This window comes from Magnolia sinica, chromosome 6, assembly GCF_029962835.1.
Source record: "Magnolia sinica isolate HGM2019 chromosome 6, MsV1, whole genome shotgun sequence".
Lineage (NCBI taxonomy): Eukaryota > Viridiplantae > Streptophyta > Magnoliopsida > Magnoliales > Magnoliaceae > Magnolia > Magnolia sinica.
In genome coordinates this window covers 74,103,095-74,112,232 of record NC_080578.1, presented here as the reverse complement: position 1 = coordinate 74,112,232, position 9,138 = coordinate 74,103,095, and the positions used below count along the sequence as shown (strand labels likewise).

The window sequence follows — 9,138 nt, the reverse complement described above, 5'->3', positions numbered from 1 at the left end:
ACCTGGATGAACATGTTCAAGGACAACCCCCTCATAAAAATCATAGATCCAACCCATGATACAGATACAAACAACTATTCAAATGACAGCCGCAGCTACCACATCCAGCCCATTGCTGGAGAGGAAAATCAACAGATAATCTCAGGTGTTTTTCTGGTCAGATGCACAGCAGTCCTGTACATATTGAAAAGTCAGGGTTGCCTAATTGAGGAGCATTTCAAGACGGTCCTTGGTAGGGCCCAAGGGATCAATTGCCTAGATATTGAACCAAGTGCCACCTACAAAATGAAAAACCAGGGTATTTTGTGCATCTTGAAGCTATACTCAATCAAGTGGGCCCAGGACTCCAGGATAGAACTTGAACGTGTTAAAAACTAGGCATGATTTTATGAGCCTAACAGATATTCCACCACGCTCAGCTGATGTGGGTGATCGCCCAGTCTGTCGCAGCACTATTTCTGACCTCTTCTCCATGTAAACCTTTTACTCGCCGTTGTCCACTTAGAGAGGGAATGCGGCTGCTCTAGTTATCCAGATAGCCCTTTCCACCCCAAAATAGCATGGCAACTGCACTCTAGTTGACCTTGTAGCCCTTTCCACATCATGGAGGCTTTTACTTTGGTCTAGATTGTCCTTTACATGGGTCGCTCCCCCCATGATTCAAACATAAGACGTAGTGTTAGTTCTGATACCAATCGCCAAGAACCTAAGCAATACGCCAAAAGCCCCAGGACTGATGGAGCACATCAAGCTAGGTTCTTTAAAATGTTGGGATCATAATACATGAAGACCCGATGGATGGCATGGTCTGTTGGCACACTTAACTAGTTTCTCCCCTTACAATGTGTATTTCATGGATTATTTCTTGTTCTAGCCATTTTCTTTGCCCATGAAAGCCCTTTGCAGAACTTAAATGTGGACAGCATGAAATATAGTTACAAATTCTCCACATATATATATATATATATATATGCATGCAAAGACAAGGTTAACCAAAAAGATGAAAACAGAAGGAAAAAAGAATGAAGAAATCTGCCTCGTCAAGAAAGTGAAAGCATTCAACAATTATCAATAAGGAACAAAAAAAATGAGATTCTTTGTGATGCAATTAGCGCTTGTCATGTGCACTCCTGAGGATCATCAACTCTCCATACCTGTGACCACTCCCCAACGGTCCCCAATGCTCCACACTGAGAATCAACACAAATCAGAGGACAAGAAGAAAACAAAGGTTAGCATACGGCTGCTTGTGCGGGTAAGGGATGAATCGTACTCTTGGGCCCACGTTCAAGACCTAACCTGTTCATCAGGTGAGCCTGCACATCCTTCTGACATGGCCCAAAAAACAGGTATGCTAATAAGGTGGACCACACATGGACAAAGGAAAGCATATGGTTGAAAAGGGTCCAATGGTCCACATGCAGTATACAAGTGTTTCCCAACTGGTTAGCAGATGGGCCTATTTTTGGGCCTGCCTGGTGCATCTAGCATGCGTGCATGTGAGAAGCCTTCACATTTCTCTATATGACAAGGGGAAAACATAAAAAGAAATCTGTTACCTTCAGAAGGCTTCCCAATCCAAGGCCCAGTCATCATATCCAGTACACTACATGCATCACTGTATTCCAGATCAGATAGCAACTTCGGTGTTAGCAAGAAACACCTGCACAGCATTGGCCCCAAAAAAGAAAAAGTTCAGCCTTGACTTTTGTAAAAACCAGCTATTAATAACAGTTCAATAATTTGGCTTAGGCAGTATGCAAGAAAGTCAACATTAGCCTGAAACACAAAGGAATATAGGCTGACTCAGCTAACTCCCAAAAACATTTGTCAAAGTGGCTCATGTCTTAACCACCTAGCCACCTCAATCAAATCATTAGTATTATTTCTACTTTTTTTAGGATCACAGATGTCATTCAAATTTTAAACCACTCAAACAAACTACTGTAATCAATGTTGTCATAATTGTTATTGTATCGTATATCGTAAAGGGGTCTGAATCATATCATATCGTAAATCGTATTGTAAATCGTAAGATTTTTTATTTTTTTATTTTTTCCAGATTTTCATAAAACATGCCATAAAAAATATAGAAATTGTATATAAATAAATAAATAAATAAATAAATAAAAACACATCAATCATCCATTTTGTCATGAATATGCAAAAAACATAAAGATGTATCATGCATATATCATCATGTTATAATCAAGTTTAAACAATAATCCATTTTCCCATCACATGTACATGTAAGTTTTCTATATAATTCAAAAAAAAAAACATTTTCCCTATCCCCATTTACATGTATAATGATCTATTCACTTCTTTCTATAATTAAAAAAGTAAATAAAAAGTCCAAACAAATCTATTCTTCCTTGGCAGCGCCATCATCATCCTCCTCATCACCAAGGGTCAAAACATTATCAACATCATCTTCATCTTCAGAATTTGATGTCGAAATAAACTCGTAATCCTCATCTACTTCTACTACCACTTTCGCTTTTCCCTTCACCTTGCTTCGAATAGCAAGTTTTCTAGGACCTACAAAATACTTGTTGCAAAATTCATAACAATATAAGCTATTAATTAATAATTACTAATTTTCAGACTACAATGTAGGATTAAACAATAAGAATACAAGTCATACCACATCGCCCATCCGGTTTTGATGTGGATCCGCCTACACCTTGCACATCCTCCAAGCCTTTAGCAAAGCATTCAATTATGTCCAACCAGGTGTAATCTGTAGGAAGTGCGGGATCCTCTTTTCTCCGTGATCAATTCATCATCAAATTCCCTATCTGAGAAACATATAGGATCAAGTCTTTGATTATTCTCTCTTTTACAAAGATGAGCGCATTCAATCTTTGTTGCTCAAGTCTATTCCTCTTCTTTGAATGTATCTGCAAGCCCATGAACGTAATAATATAAGGCTATTGGTCACTAGTGAATTCATAAATTGATTAATGAATTCAATAATGTCTCACCTGCTCAAAAGTTCTCCAGTTGTGCTCACAACCAATAGCCCTACATGTCAAACTTAAAATACGAATAGCCAACTTTTGCAATTATGGACACTTGTCTCCGTAAGTCTCCCACCATAGACCTAAAACACAATCATATATAATTTATATAAACAATAGACACAATCAAACTAAAAAAAGAAAAATAATTGTAAGTGAAATTACCTGGTTGCTTTGTCGTTATAATTAAATTTTCCGTCTCTCTTCCAAATAAACCATAGGCCTTTTTGAACTTATCAATCTACTCATCAATGATGACCCCCTCCCTTGAATCAGGGACCATTCTTTCAATACAATCATATAGGCTAGTTTTAATCTATAAATCCGGATGAAAATTGTCATTATATTGAACTCTCGGATTTAAGAAATAAGTCACCGCATTAAGGACCTATGCAATTGAAGATTCCACCGTTGGTCTATGATTTCCCATATAGCCGAATATCGCTTCTTCTCCTCCCAAGTTTTTTGTTATAACCTCTTTCGCCCGATCCATCGCTTCATAAATATATCCCATGGTCGGCCTCTCATATGCATCAACTAGTCATAGCATCTTGACCAATGGGAGAGTGGTCTTCAAGCAAAACTTGATAGATGGCCAAAAATCTACATCGGCCTAAACTGTCTTGAATATGCTTCCCCTTTGCAGTCTTAGTGAAGCTGCTACAATCTCATTCTATAGAGGTAAACATCGACCTCAGGCCATTTTTATTTTCATGAATGCATTTTAAAGTTAAGTAACATGTAGCAAACCGTGTTACGGCCGATCGAGTCAACTCCCCCCCTTTGCGTGCTTCCTCATCAAATTCAAGACCCAACAATGTTCATAAATATAGATCGTTATGTCCCTTGCATTCGCCACGGTCTCTTAATGAACTTGCATCTTTTCAATGTCTGCAAGCATTAGGTCTATGCGATGGGCCGCAATGTCTTCCTCTTCTCCATTAACATCCGACCCACCTTCAGATAGGCGGATGCGCTATCTGTAACTACCTGCACAACATCTTCACCCACTTCGTTAATTATTGACTCGAGCAACCCAAACAAATTGTCCGCATTTTTTGAAATATTGGACGTATCAACAGATCTTAAAAATACAGTATCACTTAAACTATTAACCAACAAATTTATAATCGACCGATTCACTCCATTGGTCCACCCATTTGACATAATCGTGCATCTAGTCTTCCTACATTCCTTCTTATATACACCAATATATCTCTATCGACTCAACCTCCATCTTCAAAATTTTATTCCTCACTTCATTATATGACGGAAGCTTCAATCCAAGCCCAAATGCAACAACGCTTTCATCATTGGTGCGAAGAATGAGCTCTTTACAAGGTTGAATGGTAGAGCATTCGCATATGGGAAATGCGAAATAGATAGACACATACTATCTCTATCTCCCTTCTTCCAGATTTTGTTTAGAGTGGCTTGTTGTTTTTCTTTTGGCCCACTCTTTTCCATAAAATCATCCATTGTTCTCTTTCTTTTCCCACCACCCATTTCATCGACATCATCAATTATTGGAACACTTCCAACATCAGAAGTTATCTCTTTTTGTTGCTTCTTCTGGCTAACATTACCATCCAATAATTTCTTGAATTTTTCTACTACCCCATCCCCTACTTGGGGACATGCCACAACCTTCTTCTTCGTTCGGGCTAGGTAATGTTTTATTTGAAACACACCTCCCCAATATGCCTTCTCACAAAAATTGCATCTTAGGTGGAGATTATTGTTATCATCCATCTTTGAACGATACTCCCACGTAAGATCATTGTCCTTCGTATTTGATTTCTTTCCTGTCCTCAATGCTCAAAATGAACCAACACGGCAAGTCGGCAACACACAAGTGACAAGCCAAGCATACATAATATTAAGGAAAAAAAACTATTTAGGCCCCGCACAAACATAAAAGATTATAAATTTATTAAAAATGAGAAAACTAGTTTAAATTTGAAATAAACAAGAACACTTTTGAAAAAAAAAAAAAAAGAAGCTACTTAGGCCCACATAAACACCAAATCTCACAAGTATCTCTCTAAAGAAAGAAAATAAGTGATATTATAATGTATGTGAAGGCATAAATAACTTCTAAACACAAAATCCCTAAAAAAGAATTGCAAAAAACTAGAAAAAATGAAAATTTTGAAATATTCTAATTTTCTTTTCCGAAAACCTATATTTTTACCAATATATGAAAGAAATAAAATAAAAGGGAATAACTAAATATTTTACATGTATTCTTACCTATTTCAACGTAAAAATTGAATGCAACAAGCAGCGTTCGATTCCGTTGAGCGACAAAAAAGATATCTTGATTTATTTGTTTAGGTTTCCTATGGCCCACAAACTCCAAAAGTGCCCAAAATCTCTCAAAAGTAGAAAAAAGATATGTTTTTCTAATGAGGATGGGGCCTAAATAGATTTTAAAACCAACAGCCTAAAAAAATTGAAAAAAGAAAAAAAAAAAAAAAAGGGATTTTGCACCGGACACTGCCGGTTTTGAAGGGTTATTATCGAATTGTATCATACAATTCAGCGTATTTGCAATTATTATGGACATACAATACGAATCGTAAGATTCATATCGTGAAACGTACAATTCTGACAACACTGACTATAAGCATGTTTTGCAAATTGAGAAAGTTTATTGTATTAGAGAAGAAATGAGAATAAAGGGGGAAAAGGAATAAAGAGCGTGAAATCACAGGAGAGGGTGAGAGCGGGCGCGCGCGCACACACACACACAGAGACTTAAGAGAAGGTGCATGTGGGCATGTGGGCGCGCGCGCACACACAGAGATGCACACAAGAGTGGGGGTGTCAATGGGCCAAGCTCGGGTCTGCAAATATCAGAATTTTGAATAGGCTTGGCCCGAAACAGTTCAAAATCCAGGCTGAGGCCAACCACAGGCCCAACCCGTTGACAGCCCTATGCAAGAGAGGGACACACGCACACACACGCACACGCGCGCGCACACACACACACACACAAGAGAAGGTGCATGTGGGCGGGCACGCACACAGATATATGTAGGAGAGGTGCACGTGCGCGTGCACAGATACACACAAGAGAGGGTGCATGTCGGCACGCACACCGCACGCGCACACACACAGGAGAGGGTGCATGCAGGGTGAGGACTACACGCATATAAAAAAGGTGCACTCCACAACACTCACGTGAAGAGGATAAACTCTAAACCATTCGTTGATAAGGATGCACAACTAAAAAATCCCCTCAATGCCCCTGATCCATGTTGGAAATCCCTTCTAATGTCCTGTTAAATCTCAAAGTTTGTGGCTCTCCTAGAATAACTGCATGGGCAAAATTGTCAGTTACTCGCATTATATATAGTAGAGATGAGCTCACATGAAGTTTAAGCCATTGCTCAACACTCAACTTGGAAGACAATTGAGCAAGACCACCTTTTTTTTTCCTTCATATTACTAGATTTCCTCTGACAAATGTGGAGTTACCACTGGTAGATCTTCTTTCATCAAATGATCATGCCCAATCAGCATCACAATATCTAACCATGGTCAAAGTATAGCCACACTTTTCTTGGAACAAATTTTTTTAGATACCAATGTGATGCACAACCTCCAAGTGATGAGCACATGGAGAATGTATAAGCTGGTCCACTAAACTGATTGCATAAATAATATCTAGCTGAGCGATGGTTGAGTAGATGGGTCTGCCCCTAGATCAATCAATATATCAAACTTCTTCTCATGAAAATGATGATTCATTTCAATAGGAGAATTAGTGGGTTTTGCACCAAGCATACCAGCATCAGTAAGTAGATGAAGGATGTTTTGACAGATGAATATACTTTGCTTTTGATTTGGCTTCTTCAATCGCAAGAAACTACTTCAGAGGTCCAAGATCTTTGATGTCAAACATTTTTCTCAAATATGATTTCTCTTTTTAAATTTTTTCATCACTATACTTCGTTGAAACAATGTCATCGACACAAACTATCAAAACTGTGATACCATCACTGCTTTTACCAAAGAAATAATAATTAGACGTTCTCATCTGAAACCCATATTTAGATAATACTGTTGAATTCTTCGAACCAATCCCCGGGAGACTGTTTCACACCATAATTAGCCTTCTTTAGCTGATAAACTTTTCCTTTCCTTCAAGATAAACTCCAAAAGGCTCCATATAAACCTCCTCTTAAAAGGCACAATGAAGGAACACATTTTCACATCTAGTTGAAAAAGTGCCCATCTCGATTAGCAGCAACTAAGAGGACCCACCAAAAATTCAACTTCGCCACCAATGCAAATGTTTCTAGGAAGTCAATCCCATACTGAGTGAATCCTTTAGCAATAAAAAATGCCTTGAATCATTCAATATAACCATCCGGCTTATGCTTTAAAGTGAATACCCACTTGTAGCCAACAATATGTTTTCCTTTTGGCAACTCAACTAGATCCCAAGTTCCTTACTTTTCAAGTGTGAACCCCTGTTCTATCATGGCTTACCTCCAGCAAGGTGTGTAAGAGCATCTACAACTGTAGTAGAAATAGGAATTAGCCTAAATGGAAGAAAGGGACATACAGAGAATGAGAAATAGACTGATGAGACTCAAAGTTGCTAATGGGATGAGAAGTGCATGGAATTTTTTCTATGTAGTGGAAAGATCTTAAGTGGAATGCTCAGGAGTGAATGGAACAAGAGAGAGAAGAAGATAGATAGTGGTTGACAACTCCAGATGTCACATGCTTAGACTATTTTCGTGTATAAACCTTTAACTATTTTTCGTCTGCAAGAGACAAGTAGACTCGACAATCACAAGAAGACGAAACAAGTCATCTAGGGATTGTTCTATGAAGAGAATACAGAAAAATTTTAAAATATGTTACACCCTTGGAAATGTACCATTTTTGGTCCCAGGACATTAGCATCAATACCCTCCTGACTATTGGCACATCCAAGAAAAACACATTTTGTTGATTAAGAAGCCAGCTTTTTCTGAGTAGGGCAGGAATGTGCACAAAACACACACTTCCAAATTCCAAATACCTTAGTTGGAAGATAATAAAAATGGTAATTTAGGCTTTAGTAACTTGAGGACACTTGCCATCAAGAGTTATGGTTGTCATCATATTAATAACGTAAGTAGCAATAAGAACTGCTTCATCCCAGTAAACTTTAAGAATTGCAATACACAAACATGATGGATATGGTCACCCCTCCAAAAGATGGCTCCTACTTGACATCTTATTTTGTCAGGGGGTCAAATGCACAAAGTTTGTGATATTCTAAACTGTTTTCTGGAAAGAAATTTTGTAGATCATGATGTAGATAGTCACATTCATTATTAGACCTAAAAACATTTATATCTTTCTCAAATTGAGTCTGGACTATCTTATGAAGCTTTTTTATATTATTATTATTATTTTGAACAATGGATGAAACCTCATCTCTACTTTTCATAAGATATAAATAGGGCCGTCAACGAGCAAGGCTTGGGCTAGGCAAAATCAAAATTTTGAATAGGCCTGGCCTTGACAGTTCAAAATTCAGGCCAAAGCCAACCCCAGGCCCAGCCCTTGACAGTCCTAGGTATAAACAAGTAACGGGTGAGTAATTATCAATAATTAAAGGTAAAGAACTTTTATTAAAGAACTTTTATTAAGAGAACAAAAGGCGAAAAGCTACAACAAAAACCCAGCCATGGCAGACCAATCACAAAATTCGGAGGCTTCAGTACAAGTTACACAACTGACCCAGGAAACAATATCTAACTGAGCCCTCCCAAACACAACACTTCAGAACCACTCCTTTCCCCCCAAAGAACTGCCAACAAAACTAACCTCCACACCAGCTTCCCTTTACTCGTGACTCTTCCCCATTCCACACGAGGAGGAGCTCTTCAATAGATTCCGGTATCATGCAAGAGGTCTTAAAAATGACAAGGAACCTATCCCACACCTTGCGGACGAACAGGCAATGGATGAACAAGTGGTTCACTGACTCTGCATCCTTCATATACATGGTACAAGTAACAATTGGGAATAGTCATCGATCTCTTTTACAAATTGTCTATAGTAAGCACCCTTTTCCTTCTACTAACCAAGCAAAGGATACCATCTT

General features: G+C 38.3%; 1 protein-coding gene across 5 annotated transcripts in view; it reads right to left on the bottom strand.

Annotated features, from left to right (window-relative positions):
• Window positions 1-780: 780 nt before the first annotated feature.
• LOC131248881 (structural maintenance of chromosomes protein 5) overlaps window positions 781-9,138 on the bottom strand; it is a 111,802-nt gene continuing 103,444 nt past the window's right edge. For 2 of the 5 annotated variants that reach the window (XM_058249382.1, XM_058249384.1), the window contains exons 29-30: window positions 1,560-1,663; window positions 781-1,190 (exon numbers count right to left, since the gene is read on the bottom strand). In XM_058249382.1, coding sequence (XP_058105365.1) covers window positions 1,141-1,190; window positions 1,560-1,663 — 154 coding nt within the window. In that variant the 3' untranslated portion in view covers window positions 781-1,140. Of the gene's footprint in view, window positions 1,191-1,559; window positions 1,664-2,166; window positions 2,552-2,647; window positions 2,904-2,987; window positions 3,107-9,138 lie in introns of those variants that run through there. The other 3 variants (XR_009172521.1, XR_009172522.1, XR_009172520.1) reach the window with 3 other exon arrangements.